Here is a 21,653-nt window from a genome sequence, read left to right as displayed (position 1 = left end):
GAAATTACTTTGTTGCTTCAACCTCAAAAACAATGTTCTCTTGAGAGGAAAAAAAAAAAATCCTTATAGAGAAACACAGTCCTCTTATGTAGCCAAGAAAGCACCAGCAGGAGGGAAAGGAAGTGGAAAGAGAAGGATATTAAAAATCCTCTGGTCATTACTTCCAATTACTAAGAAAGCAAAGGAGTAAGGGACTATTTATTAGGCACCTACTATGTGCCATACATTAGAAGCTGAGAAAGCACACTGCTGCCTTTTTATAAATGACAAAGACTGATTTCTGAGCGCACAAGCAGCAGGGCTGTAAGGACTAACTGAGTAGACAAAGGCAGGCACCTCTGGTGATTCTGCACTGGATTTGGGACAAGGGAAAGCAATCAGAAGTGGGAATATTCCCCAAAGAGGTTCTAATGCCATCTTGATCCAGTATCTTGTTGGCCTCATCTCACGGAGGGGATGGGATTTAAGATTCAGGAAATTAATTGGCTGATTAACTTACATTTGTCCTTATATTTGCTTAAGTTTTGCTTTGGAATTGTTTTTATAGACATTCTTAATTATGATGATCCTGTGGTCCCCCCTTATCTGTGGTTTTGCTTTCCATGGTTTCAGTTACTTGAGGTCAGTCATGGTCCCGAAGCAGATGATCCTCCTCTGACACACTGTCAGGTCAGTAGTAGCCTAACATTACATCACAATACCTATTGTCACTCACCCCACTTCATGTCATCACACAGGCATTTTAACATCTCACATCATCACGAGAAGGGTGAGTACAGTTAAGATATTTTGAGAACCACCACATTCACGTAACTTTTATTACAGTATATTGTTATAATTGTTCTATTATTGTTGTTCATTTCTTAGTATGCCTAATTTATAAACTGAACTTTATCACAGGTATGTATGTTTAGGAAAAAACTTAGTATATATAGGGTTTGGTACTATCCCTGGTTTCAGGCATCCACTAAAGTCTTGGGACGTATGCCCCATGGATAAGGGGGTACTACTATATGCTTAAAAAATTTTTTTCAATAAGACGTAAGAGCAGAAAGGTAAGCTATGATCTGGAGCTCCTATTTACCATGCATATAAGCCTACATTTTTGGACAAGGCCAAATAATCCATCCACCTGTGTAATTTTTATGAATTATGACCAATATTATTACATTAAAAGCCTCTCCTTTACTAAATATTAAAGTATGTGTCTACCCAGTTGTCTTGAGAAGCATAAACCCATAAAATGACAGCAAATTCCATAAGACATTTAGGCAATTACCTTAGAAACTTAACCAGCATAAACTACTAAACTGGCTATCTCTGAACAAAACTGATTTTTTGTCCTCTGCTTTAAGAAGACAAAACACTGAGAAACAAACTGAGGGTTCTAGAGCAAAGGGGGGTGGGGGGATGGGTTAGCCTGGTGATGGGTATTAAAGAGGGCACATTCTGCATGGAGCACTGGGTGTTATATGCAAACAATGAATCGTGGAACACTACATCAAAAACTAATGATGTAATGTATGGTGATTAACATAATAAAATAAAAAAAGACAAAACAGAATAATGCAGTTACTCTTTTATGATCTTAACAAGTGTAACTGTAAACTAAAAACTTGTACAGGTATGGGATTCTATAAAAGGTGTGTTTTGTGACAACACAGGCCTAGACCTCTACATTTTCTCCCACTGGACAAACAAATGGCTTGCAGTCACGTCACTGTATGCCACTTTAAAGTATTAGTCCACATCTGCAATCTTCTATGAATGTTCCAAAGGACACTGACTATATCACATGCTTCCAAAGCTGGTGGCTTCTTGTTCCAATTGAGTAACGTTTTTCCCCCTTCTTTTAATAGATCTAGTCACTGGTGGTTAGAGACAAGAATTTAAAATATGCATGCAGGCTTTAGCTAGCCAAACTAATTTTAACAAAAGGAAATGTAGCAAAGGACACAAATTTAATTGCCAGCATCTAAGAATCTGGGAGATTTCACACGGGTAGCTCAGACTTACCGTCTTCCCTGTGTGGTGACAACGAGGTGGAGCGGAGTAGTGATGTCCACCTTACCCCGGGGGTGAGCTCTCCTGTCCCCCTACCTTTCTCTCTAGTCTCCATGGGCCTGTGATCAAGTCAGTGGCTGTTTATTAAAGTGCTCTGTGCTGCTCTGCTTTTCTTAGGGCTTGAAAAAACCCATCAAACTGGGAAAACAGATGAGATAAATGAAAGTAAATATTCCCATGTTTAATATGCAACCGAAGAATGTCAAAAAAGATAAATACTCCACTATAAAACAGACTCATGGCTTGCTTCACCAATTTATATTATATGCTTGATTCCTGTATGCGTTTTATATTGTTGACCTCTAGATTCTCCATTATTTAGAATTGGAAAACACCTACGTTATCCAATTTCACTATTTATTAGCACCCTCCAGACATAAAGACAAGAAGTGTAACACATACACAAACTGATCATTTCAACATTTTGTCTAATACTGGAAAGCGGGTTTGCTGGAAAAGAATTATCTAGATTAAATGGGGTAGTTTTCTCTGTGCACTACAGCTTGCGTGTTTGTATCTGAGGAAATGACAGAGACCTTGCAAGCAGGAACAATGTGGCTTTTCCAGAAAGGGGAGTCTTCTCCATGGCTGGGAAGTCCTAGATTTACAACTTTAGAACTGATTGACTACATATACTTGAGACCCAAGCTAAACTATCACCAAATATCAAAGACAGAGTAATGCTAAAAAGTCCTACATGGACCCCAAGAACATAGGATCGTTCTAAGAAAGGCCCTTCTTATAAGCAAAAGTTTGTTTTTAACAGCTCACAAAAATGTAAGACACTTTTAGATCAAAAACTACTATTTAGAATGAGTCCCATGGGGTCAAGGGAATAAAGATTAAACAAATGAGAAAAAATCTGGAACTAAACTTCAAAGACCAAATCTTATGTAGTTAAATTCAGGATGAAAGCAGTACAGGTTTTAAAATAAGCTGCTGAAACTAATCAGAAAGTTGTAATTTAGCAAATTAAAACGACTAGGAAGTATTCTGGAAGACATAAAAAGGAATCATTCCTAGAAACAGCCATGACACAGGATCTCAGCTATGGATAGCACACTAACATGCAGGCCCCTTGCCATTAAAACTCCATCAACTTAAAATCAGACTATGGTATGACACTTACTCAGCTTTAGGACAGAGACAGACACGTAGTTTCAGTTTCCAGATTTACGGGCTAAGGACTCACAGGTGGCTCGTTGACTGACCTGAGCATCAGAAGAGTCTATGCTGCTGCTGCAATGCTGACCCATTCCAACTTTGGACTTGTGACCTGGCCGCCATAACCAGACTCTCCTCCACGCTTGATCTCCACTCCCAGTTTGACACCTCTCACACTGTGCCATTTCCTGGTGACCATTCTACTCTTGGACTGACATCTCCATAATCCCTTGGTCTAATCTGGTTCAGTAGTGTTTGGGTATGATATGCCCCACCACAAAATCTGTTCTAGATGACATCATCAACTCCTCCACAGAAGAACTGTAGTACTTTAGGCCTCCTAATCTCCATCCTTTGAAGGGAACTAGGTAACAGGGAGAGAACTATTACCAATGAAAATAAACATCAACTTTGGACTGGAATACTTGGGATTGTAATTATGTATACTAGATATGCTGATCTTAGAACTTTTAAACTGAAAAATGTAAGGTTATTTCACAATTATTAGCTTCTATCCCCAATAAGGAATCTGTTAAGTGAAACAACTATAAATTAACTTATTTGGGGTAATTCCTAGATAATTTTTTGAAAATGTAAGACAAGTAAATAAATATAAGGATGATCACAAGCCAGAAGAGGTCAGATTAGTGAGTTTTCACTGGAAACGTTTCCTCAATGAATAAAGATTCTGTCATAAAAATGATACCCTAACCTTTACTGAAAGTGAAGGGTAGCTGGGGCGCCTGGGTGGCTCAGTCGTTAAGCATCTGCCTTTGGCTCAGGTCATGATCCCAGGGTCCTGGGATCGAGCCCCATGTCTGGCTCCCTGCTCGGTGGGAAGCCTGCTTCTCCCTCTCCCACTCCCCCTGCTTGTGTTCCTGCTCTCGCTATCTCTCTGTCAAATAAATAAAATCTTTAAAAAAAAGAAAGTGAAGGGTAGCAAAACTAGTGAGTCAATGCCATCCTGTGCTATAAAAATTCCACATTACATTGTCAAAGAGATAATTCTAGGCCTTGCATTTTCCCCACCCCCCCCTTTCTTATTTGCTCTATTATAAATATGGTGGGCATATTTAACTTTCAACCTACAAAGAAACCATTCGTAACTCCCTGTAAGATGACATTATGATAAGCATCTCACAGGTAACTAGGTCAGGTAAGCACAAAGAATGTTGCCTTCCCTTGGCTAGGCCCAGGGTGTGGACTACACTAGACAGTCTCCTTTATAGGACGGGGTCACTTCTAACTGGTATTTCTAAAGACCCACACTGGGCAATTAGAACATCTATCTTTATTCTCATGTCAACTTTGACAAATACAGTTCTATCTCTAGATACTTTATAATTACTGAAGTTGAAAATACAGGATCATTTCAGTAAAAATTCTAACCAGCTGTGATTCGTATCTACAGATCTACATCAAGAAAGGCATTAGTCAAATGCTATTTGTACTACAAAGTACCAACAGATTGAGCAACCCTATCTCTACAATTCAGCCCTTATCTTTAAACTGAGTCTTTAGTGCGTACAATATAACCTTACTTTAGGTATAACAGAAGCCAATGAAAAGCTGAGAATGGCTACTAAAATGCATCACAGACCAAAACAAAAGTCTGATCTTAAGTCAGTCCTTTTCATTTGGTAACAAAGGCAATTCCACTTACAGAAAACAGACTCCCACATTTCAAAGGTTTAAAGTTTCATTAGAAAAATTGTACACAAAATAAAAAATATATTTTTCAAGAATAATGGTATTTCATTCATTAAATTCATTTAAAACATGAGTTATAGTAGAGAAAGAGAAATGACAGCAGAAAGTTTTATACAACCAATCTATCTGCAAAACCACGCTCTTAAAAACACACCATACGGTTTTAATAAAAGGCAACTGCAGTTCCATTTTTCTAAGCTGTCTTAGTTGAGGGTTTTCTGTAATTGGTTTTTATACTGTTTTCTCCATAACAAGTTTAAAGATGTCATTTCCTCATCACCAAATACTTTATTCTCCAAAACACCTGATAACCAGGTCTCTGTTGCATTTCTTTTACTTTCCTAAGGAATATAAAGCTGCTTTGAAAGTCAATCCAAGTTCAAGTCTATATCAAAGTTCTAGCACTTGGATATCTGTCCTCCTTTGCTTCCTAAGAAATGTGATTCAGTCATCTGCAGCTATGCAACTGAAATTATGATGAGCTTTTTCTCTTTTTAAGTCTGCCTACTAAATTCTACCTCTTCCTCTGCGCACCGCTGGGAGCGCCAACCTCCCCTATCAGATTTAGATTTGGGAGGAGGTGATTTTGTTCGAATTCTCTCAATTTCTCAGTAGTAGTCAAATTATATCTGAGTATAAGATTTTTTAAAAAGAAAAAAAAGTCTCTTTTTATTGTTTCATCAAGAAAATGTTAAAACTTTGACAGAAGTTAACCATCTGTCCCAACTCCATTCTATCAAGGCTCCCAAAGAGCCTTCCATTTGCTATGACAGCAGTGGCAGGATGCCTATTATCAACTGCTCTTGGCACTAGTATGACACTACAGATTGGGACTTTTTCACTGTTCACTTAAACTATTTCTAAAAAGCAAAAGCCTCTGTAATTAGTTGGAATCTACCAGAATAAATTAGTCTCTGAAAGGAAGGTATTTGTTTCATTGTCAAGTTACATGCACATGACCAAAGGCAGGATGATCTGTTTTTCTGGGATAAAACTACCCAATGTGTGTAACAACTATGAGGGAGATTAGCTAAGATATTCCTGCAGCTTCGAGAAATTAAAGCAAAGTGCAAGCTGGAATTGAGTAGTAAACAAAGTCCCCCAATTGGAGTTCAAACTACAGGGAAGAAGGTATAGGGGCATTAACAGGTCAGTGTCTTAAAAAGTTACCGAGGTGGAAAGCCGCCTCTGTGTGCGCCTCCACGGCCACCCCTAAAGCCACCTCTTTCGCCTCGGAAGTTAGAGCGATTCCTTTCTCGGCCCCGGCCCGCTGAAGTTCCACCTCTTCCTCCGCCCCTGGGAGCTCCGCCTCCCCGATCAGACTTGGATTTGGGAGGGGGTGATTTTGGTCGAAGTCTCTCAATTTCTTCTGTACATCCAGTCAAGTAGGAATTAGGAGCACTAAAGTAGGATGCATATGTTTCTGCGTTATAGTTGCTATTTGTAAGAGTTGGTCCAACTGTAAGCCAGCCTGAAATAGAGGGAAAGATTATCTTTTTCTTCCCCATTTCTCTTACTGATCCTTTAGGAGCTACTTCAAATCTCTAATGCATTTTTAAAGCTGCCCCTACCAAAATAAATAAATAAATAAAATTAAAAAATAAAGATGCCCCTATCACTCATCCAATATTTATCTTTTTTACAGAACACATGGCATTTAATCATGGTTATACAGATTTCATATGTATAGATCTTATTTCACCTGCATGACTGTAACTTTTGTAAAATATCTTCCTCATTGTCTCCATCCACGTTTCACATTCTGTGAGAGTAGCACTTAGAAAAAAAAAAAAAATTACAGACTACACTGAGTTTGGGCTCAGTGAAAATTTAATACATTTTATTAACCTTCCTACTTGTGGAAATGATATCACTGTTTTCTGATTAAAATCCTGGAATCAACTTTTGCCTCTGCTCTTCCCAACAACATTAACCCAGCTGACAGGTGCTAGAAATTGAACCAGTACCATGTTGCTCCTATTCATTCCCATTTTTCCATGTCTACTGTCACCCTCAAACGTGAGCCTTTATTTTCCTACTAGGCCAGCCCCCTACACATGTCACAGACACACATACATATTGTAAAGCTCTCCCAGCCTCTCCTCCCTCTGAAAGTGGAAAGCCTAAAACAAACTTTAAAATACGTCACTTCTTTGCCTAACCTTCTAGGGCTCTCCACAAAGCACAGATTCGTATATATGGTATCTAATGTCTTTTAGGATGAAACTTGAACTAACTTTCCAATCACATTTTTCATTAATGTTTTTCATGACAACTTCATTTGAGTAAAAAAATGAATCACTATAGTAACTGTTTCCATATAAATCTCCACCTCTGAAAATAAAAACAAATACATCATAATGTAAAAAAAACCCAAAAACTGACAAAACCCCACCTCTGTGCCCATTCTATCCATCCTTTCAACCTGTTGAAAATTACATCCTTCAACATACAAATCAAATATACATCTTAAATGAAATAAAAATAATTTCTCAGAATTTCCATCACATGTTGTACCTCTATAGGTACAAAGGTAATTTTGTCAGCTACATTGCTAAACAGCTTATAATGAGGATGATTTCTGATTAATTATATCTGGAATGGGAAAAACTACAAATTAACTGTAAATGCCCAATAAAGACTGAGTTTTCAATTATTCACTTTTCTGTTTTTTACATAATATCATGAAATCTGAGACCATGAGTTTCTACAAGTGAAATATTTTCAAGTTACTCTGCTCACCAAAGCATAGAGAAGTAGCTGATGGGCAGGGAGAGAGAAGAGGGGTGGATTATGTTATATACACAAGTTAAGGCAACTTTAAGAATTACTTTTTTTTGAAGGAAAATCAGTTTCTTCTAAATTCTTAGGTACTTTTATGGCTAATTATTCTATTATAAATTCTTTAACTTTTCTTATGTTTTATAAAATGTAGGTTGTTTAAAACAAGATTCTGGCTCTTTTCACCTTTAAACCGGATTTTTAACATGCTAAGGCAAAGAGACTGACTTTATATATCAAGAATAAAGCAATGCTACTTTTACATCTTCTGAGAAAGCAATAAAAGAAACAGAATATACTGACATTTCAATGACACTCTGTACATGAAAGCTGTGCCCTCTAAGAAAAAATCTTTGTCCATAAGAGTCTAATTATTTTTCAAAGTAGTAAATTCACATTATATTGTTTTTGTAAAAAGTTAAAATTCTGAAAAGACAACACCAGTATACATGTAAGTAAACAAGCTAGGTATTTTAGTTTCTAATAAAGCCAAAATCTGTATTTCACAAATGTATGGTTATTTTCTGCAGAATTATTTAATCATTCACTTACGCATTTCTTCAACACATTATTTACTGAGTGATCTGAATGCTGGGTAGGAAGAAGTGAGTAAGACAATCTTTGCCTTCCATGAGACTGCATGCTGGAGAAACTGACTAAAACATATGCCCAGGGCGCCTGGGTGGCTCAGTTGGTTAAGCGACTGCCTTCGGCTCAGGTCATGATCCTGGAGTCCCGGGATCGAGTCCCGCATCGGGCTCCCTGCTCAGCAGGGAGTCTGCTTCTCCCTCTGACCCTCTTCCCTCTCGTGCTCTCTCTCATTCTCTCTCTCAAATAAATAAATAAAATCTTTAAAAAAAAAAATAAAAAATAAAACATATGCCCAAATGAACCTGCAATTCATTTAATGATAAGTGTTATAAAGAAAAAGAAAACGGAGTAAGGGGAAAGAGAGTGTTGGAAGAAGGAAGGAGGGGAGTGGAACAGGAAGGTGGCCAGTTTATTTATTTATTTATTTTTAAAGATTTTATTTATGTATTTGACAGAGAGACACATCGAGAGCAGGAACACAAGCAGGGGGAGCGGGAGAGGGAGAAGCAGGCTTCCCACGGAGCAGGGAGCCCGATGCGGGGCTCGATCCGAGGACACTGAGATCATGACCTGAGCTGAAGGCAGATGCTTAATGACTGAGCCACCCAGGCGCCCAGGAAGGTGGCCAGTTTAGACAGAGTTGTGAGGAAAGGTCTGTCAGGTATTTGAATGAAAGTAGAGGACCATGAAGAGACAAGAATGAGCTTGGCATATCTGAAGTACAGCAAGAGGAATCAAACACATCATAAGAATTTTATTTTACACAGCAGTGTGTACTATTTCTTGACACCTATATCCCCAGGGGAGATAAACCTTTTCAATGATTTTTTTTAAGGTCCTACCTGGCCGAATTGTACTATCTCTTCCAAATAGATGAAGCCGTCTTCTACCAAGGCAAAAATGTTCAATTATATGAAAAATTTCAACAGGCTTTTCTATATTGCCAATTTCAGGTTCTTCCGTGATAATCAAGTCAATGTCAACATTAGCATGAATGAAGTCCCCATCTGTGCTACGCTTAACAGTTCCTTTGATCCCCATGAGGCAGTGTTCCTAGGTAACAGTAAGAGCAGACCAATTAATCTCTTCATCAGCAATTATATTTCCTAACATTTTACATTTCTGATGTCCCCAATTCCAAAACAAACGTCATTTCTCCAAATCTTTAGAAAATAGTTCTATGGGCAAAAACACAATAGGAAAGAAAACCTGGATCTCTGGATGTGGGAAGACTGCCAGGGAAGCTAGACAAGACAGTATTAAATTCGGGGCCATGACGTTTTAGAACTGTGACAATGACCAGAGTCTTTTCCTCTGCAACCAGTTACGGAAACTTGGAATCTTAAAATGATGTTATACTGGGCTTCGTATATGATCCAAGACCAAAACGATATACAAGATGTAAGGCTTTTTATATGGAGAGGGGACTTTAATCATGTATACAGACGTCTAATTACTCAACCTAAAAAAATGGGAAAATCAAACAATTTTTTGTTTTTTTGACCTTCTCTAATTAACCTAAATGGCAGGCGTATGAGTTAAATAAATTTAATCTCTCAGCTGACTCCATGAACCATTGTAAGGGTAACGTAGGTTCCCTTCAAAAGAATTTTCCAGTCTCGGAAAGATTTAATAAGAAAGACTCTCCCACTAATCGCTCCCTAAAGAGTGAAAGACTGGAGGACAAACTTTTAAAGCCTGATAGTAACAGAGCAGTTACATGGAGCAGAGTAGGAACCTTGTGTAGGTTCTTAGGATTCTTATGTAGGAAAAAGAAAAGGAAATAAATACGCCTCTAAGCCAACCAGCTGTGAGAGTGTTGCTGCCATCTCTTTTTTTCTGGACCCAGAGAAAAGGAAAAAATCTGGAGGGGTCAGAGGTACCAAAAGTCCATACTGACTTAGAATTACAGCAGTTTAGAACACACAAGAATACATATTACCTTCTCTAGCACAGTGAATGTTGATCTAACATAGTACATAAAATATTTTAAAATTAAACTGGATGTACTACTATAACGTTCAATGCCCTTTGTACAAATCTAAGAGAAGAACCTTTCTACCAAAATTAAACAGTATACAGTCATTTGGAAAAGCTTGAGGGAAAATAATGAAAATAAAGAAAACAAAACAATAAAGGCAATACCTTTGTTCTCTGGAAGACAGCTTTTGGATCTAAAGTCTTAGTCTTTCCAGGATTGTTTTTATTGGTTTTAATCCAACAAATATCTTCACATCTTCTGTAACCCCATTTGCGTAAACACTAGAAATGAAAGAAGTAAAAAAAGAAATCCTTAGCTAAAAGAAATAAACAATACTTAAAATAACCAACCAGCATTAAAAAACTTTACCTAGAGGTTTGAGACACTAAATTCCAAGATGTCACAGTAATTTTTAGTTCAGAAATAGAAAAAAAGAAATACCAGTCTTTAAATAGACAGCCATTATACAGAATGCACAGATACATTCTGGATATTAACATAATCTATAAAGTTAAATATCAAAACAAAGAATTACATTAATACTCCAATTCTTCAATACTACCTTCCACTGTCATCAATAGAAAGTGGGTTTTAAATCATAAAACACTCAACCCCTCTTTAATCATAAAATTCAACAGATAATTTGATTCTTAGCACCTTGATTTTCTATCCTCTGACAAAGCTAAAAACTATTGAAAGTGTTCTAATTGATAGCTTCTTTTCAAATGAGAGTCTTATGTTATTTTTATATATTTACTACTGACAACTTCAAAAAATTCAAAGCCTTAAATGTTATGTAGATCTCATTACTGGATGAAACTGTACTTTCCATCTCTATACAATCTAGAAAATAGAGATCTGACCCATAGTGTCCTAGAACCTGTTATAGAAGAACATGTAACAAACGCTTGCTAATACATTGCTTAGAGTGGCATATTGAGGGCCTACTACCCAATGTAGGTGCTGACTAGCTGGTGGGAATAAAAACATAAGATATGTCCTCCCCCCACCCGCAATGATCCAAGAGGAAAGCAGGGGGAAAATAACTAAATTGTGCAGTACCATATTGTTGGTACTGTTCATTTCAGGAATGCTCTTACTGTGTAAAGTGAGAAACACCTCAAAATGAAACTTGGATTTTTATTTTAAAATCTCAAAAATCAAGATCAGTATCTGTTCCTGTTGGCAATTATTTGTTTTGCACTGGATATTCATTATACATCACGAGGGTCTAAATCCCCATGCCTTAATCAATTTAACAAAAAGCTCATGAGTATTTCTCATGCTGAATTATTTTCGCAATCACTTTTGGCCCAAATCTGCTTTCACCAATATGACAGACTGCTACATAAACAAATACAATAAAACCTCCTAATCATTTTCAACCTAATTTGGGAGGTGGAGGGCAAGTCCAAAGCCAGATATTAGAGCTATAAAAGGTAAATACCAACATACCTATAAAAACATATAGTATGTTTCTATTTTCTTAGCTTTTCCAGAGCATCTTGGAGAGGTGCCAGCAAAAAATAGATACCCAATTGGAATACAGTTATAGTCTTACCTTGGAGTTCATAAATGACACAAGCAAGGATGTATCCAACAGTCTCAAACTTGTTATTTATATAAAGAATACAAAGTAATTGCAGAATTTCAGGATTTTAGCACAAATTTATCTCAATATAATCCTACTTAAATTCTTTACCTGTCAAATGGACACTTCCTAAAATTACCAGGATTAAATGAGATCATCTGCTGTATAACAATATGTCCTAAAAATGGAAGGTGTCATCTAATAACAAGTGAAGAAACTGAAACCCACCAGAGTAAAAATCTCTACCCAAAGTTCACTGCTAGACAGCAGAACTGAGACCAAAAGTGAATGAAGCTTTCTATTACTTAGCCACATGCTCCCATGATTCTTGGATAAAAAAGCATACGCTATTTTGTTTCCATTTAGAAATCCAAAATATTGCAATAAAAAATAAAGTTCTGAAATACAGGAAATATAAGATGCTTAAAATAAATACAGGTGTTACGTAACTTCTTTCTCACTCTCATTCTATCATTCAAACCATGTGTTCCAAATGCTGTGTTATTTTTCCAATTTGTTTTGGTTTCTATTTGGAATTCAGCAGTTAATATTATTCAGAGGAGTACTTTTTAGCTACTCATAATGAGCAGTAAATGACACTAAGCAGCCTGTTTTTGAGCTGTGGTTTCAAATATCTAAACTGTTATCCTGAAGTTGTAACAAATCATATTTGGACTTACTGAACCTCAGTGCTAGTTAACTAAGGAGTACTGCCTTTCATGCATTCTTTTCTGAACGTGTTTTTTCCTTCTATTTTAGCAACTCAAGAAACAAAGGACGGAATAACATCTATCTTCACACTTTTTATATTTTTTCTTATGAATTTAAAAATCCAATTAAAAAAAACCATCTTACCACTCTTCCAAGGTCCAATCCCTCCCCGGAACCACACCAGAGAAAGATAAATGATCGAGGTGCTGCAATCTCATCAATTTCTAACTTCATAATCTGTAGGAAACCAAAACAATACTGCATAAAAGTATTTTGTTTCCCAGTCAACCTAAATCCAAAAGAACAACCATTGAGATTTATCAGGACTTTCAGTAGATGTGTTCTTTAAATGTACTAATTTTCATTAGAAAATACATTTTATCCTTACAACTTATTCTGTTTTCTTATTCTATATTACGAAAATAAACACACATGCACACACATATACATACACTTGATTTTATACAGAAAAAGGTTATAGGGACCAGAGTCATAGAATAATGGAATTTTATAAGATGTAGCCTGAGAACAGCCCTTTATGATTTACAGAAAAAGAAACTCAAATAGAAGAGGTTGAATTACCCCAAAATTAGGGGCAAAATTAAAATGAAATATAACAAATGTTTGGGGAAGATCTGGTTTCCAGTAACTACAAAAGTTCTATATAAAATAAATCAATATGCACATCTCATTATAATGACCACTTTAAGTCTGAAATGCCAAAAAAAATAGTCTAATTTTTCCAAGGAAGACACACAGATGGCCAACAGCCACATGAAAAGATGCTCAACATCACTCATCATCAGGGAAATACAAATCAAAACTACTCAGTTTGTTTCTCAGAGTCCATAGTCTCTCATGTTCATCTCCCCCTCTGATTTCCCCCCCTTCATTTTTCCCTTCCTACTTTTTTTTTTTAACATATAATGTATTATTTGTTTCAGAGGTACAGATCTGTGATTCAACAGTCTTACACAATTCACAGCGCTCACCATAGCACATACCCTCCGCAATGTCTATCACCCAGCCACCCCATCCCTCCCACCCTCCTCCACTCCAGCAACCCTCAGTTTGTTTCCTGAGATTAAGAATTCCTCGTATCAGTGAGGTCATATGATACATGTCTTTCTCTGATTGACTTATTTTGCTTAGCATAATACCCTCTAGTTCCATCCACGTCGTTGCAAATGGCAAGATTTTGGGTGTTCTGATGGCTGCATAATATTCCATTGAGGGGAGAGGGGTGGGAGGATGGCTTAGCCTGGTGATGGGTATTAAAGAAGGCATGTATTGAATGGAGCACTGGGTGTTATATGCAAACAATGAATCATGGAATACTACATCAAAAACTAATGATGTAATGTATGGTGATTAACATAATAAAATAAAATAAAAAAAAACTATGAGATATCACCTCATACCTGTCAGAATGGCTAAAACTAACAACACAAGAAACAACAGGTGTTGGCAAGGATGCGGAGAAAGGGGAACCCTTATTCACTGTTGGTGGGAGTGCAAACAGCTACTCTGGGAAACAGTCTGGAGGTTCCTCAAAAAGTTAAAAATAGAACTACCCTATGATCCAGCAATTGCACTACCGGGTATTTACCCAAAGGACACAAAAAAACTTATTTGAAGGGGCACATGCACCCCGATGTTTATAGCAGCACTGTCAGCAATAGCCGAACTATGGAAAGAGCCCAGATGTCCATCAACTGATGAATAAAGAAGATGTGATATATATTTACAATGGAATACCACACAGCCATAAAAAAAGAATGAAATCTTGCCATTTGCAATGGCATGGATGGACCGAGAGAATATTATGATAACAAAATAAGTCAGTCCAAGAAAGACAAATACGATTTTACTCATATGTGGAAGTTAGAAAACAAAACAAATGAACATGGGGGGGAAAAAAAGAGAGAGGCAAACCATAAAATAGACTTTAAGTATAGAGAACTGAGGGTTGATGAAGGAGGTGGGTGGGGGATGAGCTAAATGGGTGATGGGCATTAAGGAGGGCACTGGTTGTGATGAGCACTGGGTGTTGTATTAAGTGATGAATCACTAAATTCTACCCCTGAAACTAATACTACATTTTATGTTCACTAACTGGAATTTCAATAAAAACTTGAAACAAACAAAAAATTAATCTATAATTTGTTTCCCTTGTATGTGTTGTTCCCTTATATGTGTGTGTTTCCCTTGTGTTGTCACATTAAAAAAAAAAAAGTTGTTCAATAATTAAATCTGTAAATTTCCACAGAGCCACATAAAAAACTGTAAAACTAACCATTTTATATATTCTTTTTATTCTAGTTTTCTGCAACAGTTAAGTTTCAGAGACCATGGTTTAAGCAAATATTTGTGTTTCATTTATTTAAAAAATCTTTAATAACAGATCCATTTAAGTTATAACCATATCATCTCTAACTTAATCTAAATAGAAAAACATTTGACAGTAATAATGGAAATAAGCTATAATATGTCTAAGCCTAGTGAGTTTTATATTCTGACTTTTCTAAATCTTGAAATCTCATCTAATATTCTCCTAGGAATATAAATAAGTAAATATGTAACACACACACATACTCCTACATGTTTATACATGAAACAGAAAAAAGTTAAGTGATGACACACATTGGTGAAGAACATTAAGCAAATTATTCTCTTGACATTGCGGTTCTAAATGCTAAGTGTTGGTATTTTAAATAATATCCTTTACCAAAATGTGTTGACCACCACTGACTCTCTAATGTGAAAGAGAATACTTGTGAAATCCACTTTTCTTATTTACATTTTCTATATTAGTTTAACTACTGGCACTTTCTTTAGGATATTACCACATAAAGGTTAAGAACTTAGGGCTTTGGGCCAGACAAAACATTTCAATATGCCAGCCAGAGTTCAGTGAAATTCAAGTGAAATCAAGAATATGCATATAAAATGGGAGTTCCTTTATTTCACAAACTCTATTAGTCTGTCACATATAATTGAAGCTCTTGTGCCTTCACTGACCAAACCTTAGAGACTGGCCAGAGAAAATAAAGTTCAGCCTAGTTATAGCTGACCCATGAACAATGCAGGGGTTAGTGGTACCAACCCATATCCCGCAAAGAAAATGCGAGTGTAACTTCTGACTCCCTAAAACTTAACTACTTATAACCTACTATTGACTGGAAGCCCTACTGATAGCATAAACAGTCAATTAACACATATTTTGTATGTTATATGTATTTTATAGTCTATGCTTAAAGTAAGTTAGAGAAAAGAAAATGTTACTGAGAAAATCATAAAGAGAAAATACATTTAAGCTACTGTTCTGTAAAAAATCCATGTAGAAGTGAAATCGTGCAGTTCAAATCCACATTGTTCACGGATCAACTACACTAATCAAAGACATAATGAGATTTTTTTCAATTTTCTTTTTTTTTTTACTAAAGTCACAAAGACTGTTTTTATAATATTAATCAATTTTGATGAAGATATGGCTAAATAGATATTTCTCAAACACTACTGGAAGGAACATAAATTTGTGCAACCTCTCCGGAAAATTTCCCAGCAATAAATACCAAGAGTATTAAGTCATTTATGTCTTTAGAATACTATACACTGTTACCTTTCTGAATTTCAATAAGCACAAATTACATTTATCATCAGAGGATGGGAAAAACTTTTTCAAAGTGGTAAGATCCATAAAAATGTAAATAAAAAATGTCAGAGGGATTGAAGATGAAAGGAAAAGCTTCAAGGAGGAAAAACTAAAGGTATATCTTGAAGATTAAATAATATTAATAAGAGTAACTATCATTAACACAGAAGAGGACATGCAAGGATTCAGCACCATCTCCTATGAAACAACCATCTTACAATGTCAGTCCTTTCCTTTCCCAACCTCCCCTTCTGTGCTCAACACTCCTGCCTACTCTCTCTTTGAAATTCCCTATTCCCTTGGCCCCTATGTCGTTCATACTCTTGGTTTTCCTTACTCATCTTTGACCCATTCCTTTGACCTCTTTTATATATGCCTCTTAAATGTAAAAGTTTCCTGAGGCTTTACTGTCAACCCACATGTTATCTTAAGACCCTATCTCAGGACAAATTCATCTATTCTCATAGGTTTGATGTGCTAATCTTCTGAAACTGTATTTTGAGACACAGATCTGTCTGTCCTTCAAATGACATATTCCTATTACAACCTCCACACAGCTGTCTTACATACACCTCAAAATCAATATGTTCATATGATCTAATCCCTCCAATCCAGCTCTTCTTAAACTCACTCTTTCTCAACTGGTGAAAACTCAACCCACTTATCCCAAGACTCAAACCTTTGAGTCATCCTTAACTCTCCCCCCTCATCCCAATCACTAGAGCTCACCACAGTATCTACTACACATTACTGAATTTATCACCTTTCTATTCTTACTACCATCACCCTATTCAAGGTCCCTTCATCCCCTAACTAGGCTACTACAACAGTCTTCTAACTGCTCTCCCCTTTCCAGACTCTTCCTCTAGTCCATACTCCACACACTAATCTGACCATTTAACTAAACTGGTTAAAGCCCTTCAAAGACTCCTTAATGTCTTCAGGATGAGAGCTTAAGCTTCTAAGAAGACATCATCTCAAGAAAGGCCCAATCTATGTTCTAACATCAACCTACAAACCAGATATTCTTTGCCTCCATCCCTTCTGCTCTTACTGTTCTTTCCATTTGGAATCACCATCCCATCCTTTTCTTTATTTGGCCAATTCCAACTAGTCTATTTATCCTGTTAAAATGTCACCTCCTTTTTGTTCATCTACCCCATCCTCCAAGGCTTGGTCAGTTTTTCTCAGATCATCTTACACAGTCCTGTATCATGGAACTAACAAAATAATAATGCAATTATCTGTTTAGGTCAATATTTATCCCATTAAACTAGGTGCTCCTTAAGCCAGAGTACCAGGTCTTATTCATCTGTGAATCTCCAGTACCTACCACATTGCTTTAGCCCAGAGTGGTACTCAATAAGTATTTGTTATTTTTGTTATTGATCGGTAAAAACAGATAACTTTATGTAACTGACTGAAGTTATCAGCTTGCCTAATTTTATTTAGGAAAATGTAATTTTATCACAATTATACTGAAATTATGTATCTTTTTTATCCATTATACTGTAAGTTCCTTGAAAAGAAATCATGTTTTTTTATATCTATATCTATTATACTCTAATGTTTACTAAAACTAAGCAAATGCAGAGTTATCAATCATTCTGGCTTTAGACTTTTCTAGCTATACATTCAAGAACTCTAAAACTGGAACCGTGAGTCTTCTACAGAGTACTTACTACTTGCTCAACTTCCGCCCCAAAAAGAAGAATCAGACCAAAGATAGTGTAATATTTGTCAGTGTACCCTGGATCTTCCATCACATTATATACTATATATTTACGATTCCTAAAAAGGTAGGAATATTTATAATCTTCTCATCAAATAAATATTCATTTGAAAAATAATTACAATGTAGAAAGTTTCATCATACATCATCCCAAGTCCAGCATTTCTCATTAGCAGTGATGCCAGTTTCTCTGTAATATTCTTCTAAAGGGGGTTCCAGAAGAATCACATCAAATTTAGGTGTCAGTTCTCTGATGTCAAAGGCTTCTATATCTGCTTGTAAGTACCTATTTGATTAAGGCATAAAAAGTGACTAAGAGATTTTCAAATACCTTACAGATGATAATGAAAGGAATTTCTTAAATATTACTAAACGCTATTTACAAAGTAATCATAAACTAATTAGTAAATACTTTTTTATGCAGGAGTATCTTTCTTCAGTATAGACACTAAACCATCTACCAATACTCTTCTCTAGAAGATGGATATAATCACACTACAAACTAAAATCATATTCCCCTATGTACATCGAGAATGTACTTCTCTCATTTTGACACTGAAAATCCATACTAGTATGTAAGTCTCTGAGCCCCATTTCATCCTAATCTGAACATTAGTTTTTTCTTAATTGTTAAGTTAGAAAAACTATTTGTTAGCTTTAAAATCCTCCCTCTAAAAAATTGTTTCTAAAGATGGGTGTAATTTTCTTTTATCAATTTGTTTGTTAGTAAAACTTTATATTAATAGCCTTTCCTGGCTACCTAGTATAAATTATGACTAGCCTTTATTGAAAGGTTTTTTTACACATAGTATGAAAGTAATTTAAATATAAAATACTTTAACAGTTTTTTAAATTGGATGAATATTAGAATCTGCTAATATTTTTCTCCACACACTCGGACTTCTTTGTGATTCTTCTAATCACTAACAGTATACATTTTAGCAAATTGTTAAATGTATAAAATGTTCAAAGTAAGCTAATGTGAATTAAGTAGATTCTCCAATTTCAAAGACTTTTTACACATTTTTGAAGAAAACATTATTGTGTTTAGCAAAGGTTAAAATGAATTTTCATAATCCAGTATGTTAAGAATAGTATCCCTGAATGCTGAGTTATAATTAATTTTTATTTTCTTCTTTTCCTTCACCTAAGTTTTCTAAATTTCCTTCAATAAATACACTGCTTTTTGAGAGGAAAAGTCATTTAAAAACACTTTAAGAAACTCAAGAATACAACAAACATGAATGATTTTCTAAGAAAAAAAATTAAAGACACTTTAAGGAAATTGTTTAGAAAACTGAAAAAATAAAATGAAATGAGAGCCTACTAGTGTACTCAGCACTGGAATGTCAAACGAATCTATTTTACAATACAAAAGAAAACAGTCTATTAACATTAAATAGGTGCTGAATTTTTTTTCAAACAGAAAGGCTATCGGATAAAAAGACTGCTATTTTAAGCTTGAGTTGGGAATAAAAAGTAACTGAAAAAACACACTTACATAGGAGGAGTGTTAGATTTAGCTATTAACTCATCTTTCAGCCTGATGAGTTCCCTCAGTTTAGGGTATTCTTCAAATCTGTCAGCCAAACCTGAGGACAAAAAATAGTAAATAATAAATTTCAATACAACTGAAGTTGATATCAGTGAATTCAAAGGTGATGAGCCCCCTCAGGAAAACAAAACAATACACAATTAACACTTTATTCTCGTGTCCTTTTAAAAAGTTAATTTTGAATATTTTAAGGTATTTTATATATACATTTCATATCTAATGACCCTAAATCCCACATGCAGGCAAAAACCCAGATGTTCCAGTCCAAATCAATAAACCATTTAATCTCTCATATTTAAGTTAAATTTGCTCACAGCATTAAGTTAAGCCATTCTGTTCTGAGGGAAAGAAAAGAACAACTGCCTTCTTCTACCATGTTATCCCCCCTTTCTATTAGCTAAAAGAATTCTTTCTCCTTAAGAAGCTAGTGATTATTGAGGTTTGTACTTAGCTTCTTAAATAGTTATCAAAAGCAGAGAAAATGAGTATTTCTATTCTTTCTTATGATTACATATAGAAAGAAACAAAGAATAGTTAGAGATGAGAGAAACACTGCTGATGATCTTAAATTAACTGGCTATGGCTCATGGACACAATCCTGTAACAAATCTAGTAAAGAAGATAATGAGTCCCTAATAGTAGACTACCTCTCATTTCCAAGACAAGTTGTCTTCTCTATGAGTATTTCTTGTATCAATACTTATAATTTTAAAGATTTCATATCTCCACATTATTATAAACCAAATCTCCATATATATTTTCAGGCTTAAGAACTTAAAAAACATATATAAGTCCTACAAAGGGTACTTAAAAACAGGAGACTCACTGTTCCCATGTTCTCAAAAATGTTTTAGATCTTTGAGCTCAGAAGAGATTTTAGGCAATGAATTATGGCACACTACAACAAGAACTAATGATGTTATGTATGGTGATTAACATAACAATAAAAATTTTAAAAAACTGGGTAAAAAAAAAAGAAGAGATTTTAGGTAAAGCAGCATAATGCCTGTTAAACAACTGTAGGGATAAGTAAGGATTTGAATGTCAAAGATTCCTAAAAGCTTTTATTTGGTTCCCCCCCACCCCAAGAAACATATTCCTAACAATATAAATCATATAAGCATCTTAATTTAAAAGCCAAAAGTACAGAGTAATAACTTTAATATCAAAGAGTAAAAGTGAAAGATTTTGTAAAGCCTCTTCAATCAGTGCTTATAAAACCAATTGCAAATAAAACAAGTTTAAAGACTTTACTATATAGTCAGGTTTTAATCACAGTAGAATTGGCTCTCACTCTTCTATAAAACAGAAAGTGCAAGTTTTTCTCAATCCGTAAGTTTCCTAAGTACTTTATCTTGGCTGTGGGGAAATAAGTATCTTAAGGGCAGAAAGGTGGATAATGAAATTCAGTTATACAACTATCATAAAAAACAGCTTTACTAAAGTATAACTGATATATAAAAAACACGTATTTAATGTACACAATTTGATGAATTTAGACATAGGCATGCACCTGTGAAATCCTCACAGCCAAGGCAACAGACATATCCATCACCTCTAAAAGTTTTCTTGTGTTCCTCTGGGTGTGCGTGTGTATGTGAGTGTGTGTGTGTGTGTGTGTGTGTGTGTGCACACACGCATGTACATGTGTGATAACGCTTAAGATGAGCTCTACCCTTAACAAATTTTTAAAGTTTTATTGACTATAGTCAACAGCATTGCTGTATAGCACTATGCTATACGGTAAATCTCTAGAACTAATTCATCTTGCATAACTGAAACTTTATATCAATTCAATAACACTCCCTATTTTCCCCTTCCTCCAACCCCTGATAACCACTGTTCTCTGATTCCGTGAGTTTGACTATGTTAGGTACTTCATAAAAGTGTAAGTATTAATCATATTACATATACTCTTTTAGGTACCTAAGTATTTGCATATTTGTTCCATGGCTGGCTTATTTCACTTAGCATTATCTTAACATTTATGCTACAGCTAAATTTTGCTCATGAAAACACTAAAATCAGTTTCTACTTCAAGAGTAACACTGCTTGCAAGCAACACAGAAAAAATAAATCAGATGACAACAAAATTAAAATTTTTTCTGTGTTGTAAAT

General features: G+C 35.4%; 1 protein-coding gene across 3 annotated transcripts in view; it reads right to left on the bottom strand.

Moving 5' to 3' along the window:
* Positions 1 to 768: 768 nt before the first annotated feature.
* Positions 769 to 21,653, bottom strand: part of METTL14 (methyltransferase like 14) — a 31,024-nt gene continuing 10,139 nt past the window's right edge. For 2 of the 3 annotated variants that reach the window (XM_027600613.2, XM_027600612.2), the window contains 6 exons: positions 19,482 to 19,572; positions 18,125 to 18,266; positions 12,738 to 12,830; positions 10,456 to 10,572; positions 9,153 to 9,363; positions 769 to 6,409 (listed from right to left, as the gene is read on the bottom strand). In XM_027600613.2, the coding sequence (XP_027456414.1) occupies positions 6,105 to 6,409; positions 9,153 to 9,363; positions 10,456 to 10,572; positions 12,738 to 12,830; positions 18,125 to 18,266; positions 19,482 to 19,572 (959 nt within the window). In that variant the 3' untranslated portion in view covers positions 769 to 6,104. Of the gene's footprint in view, positions 6,410 to 8,861; positions 9,025 to 9,152; positions 9,364 to 10,455; positions 10,573 to 12,737; positions 12,831 to 18,124; positions 18,267 to 19,481; positions 19,573 to 21,653 lie in introns of those variants that run through there. The other variant, XM_035726427.1, reaches the window with a different exon arrangement.

Source organism: Zalophus californianus, chromosome 2 (genome assembly GCF_009762305.2).
Source record: "Zalophus californianus isolate mZalCal1 chromosome 2, mZalCal1.pri.v2, whole genome shotgun sequence".
In the NCBI taxonomy this organism is placed as follows: Eukaryota; Metazoa; Chordata; class Mammalia; order Carnivora; family Otariidae; genus Zalophus; species Zalophus californianus.
Note: the sequence above shows the minus strand (reverse complement) of the source record. Positions and strands in the feature narration are given on the sequence as shown.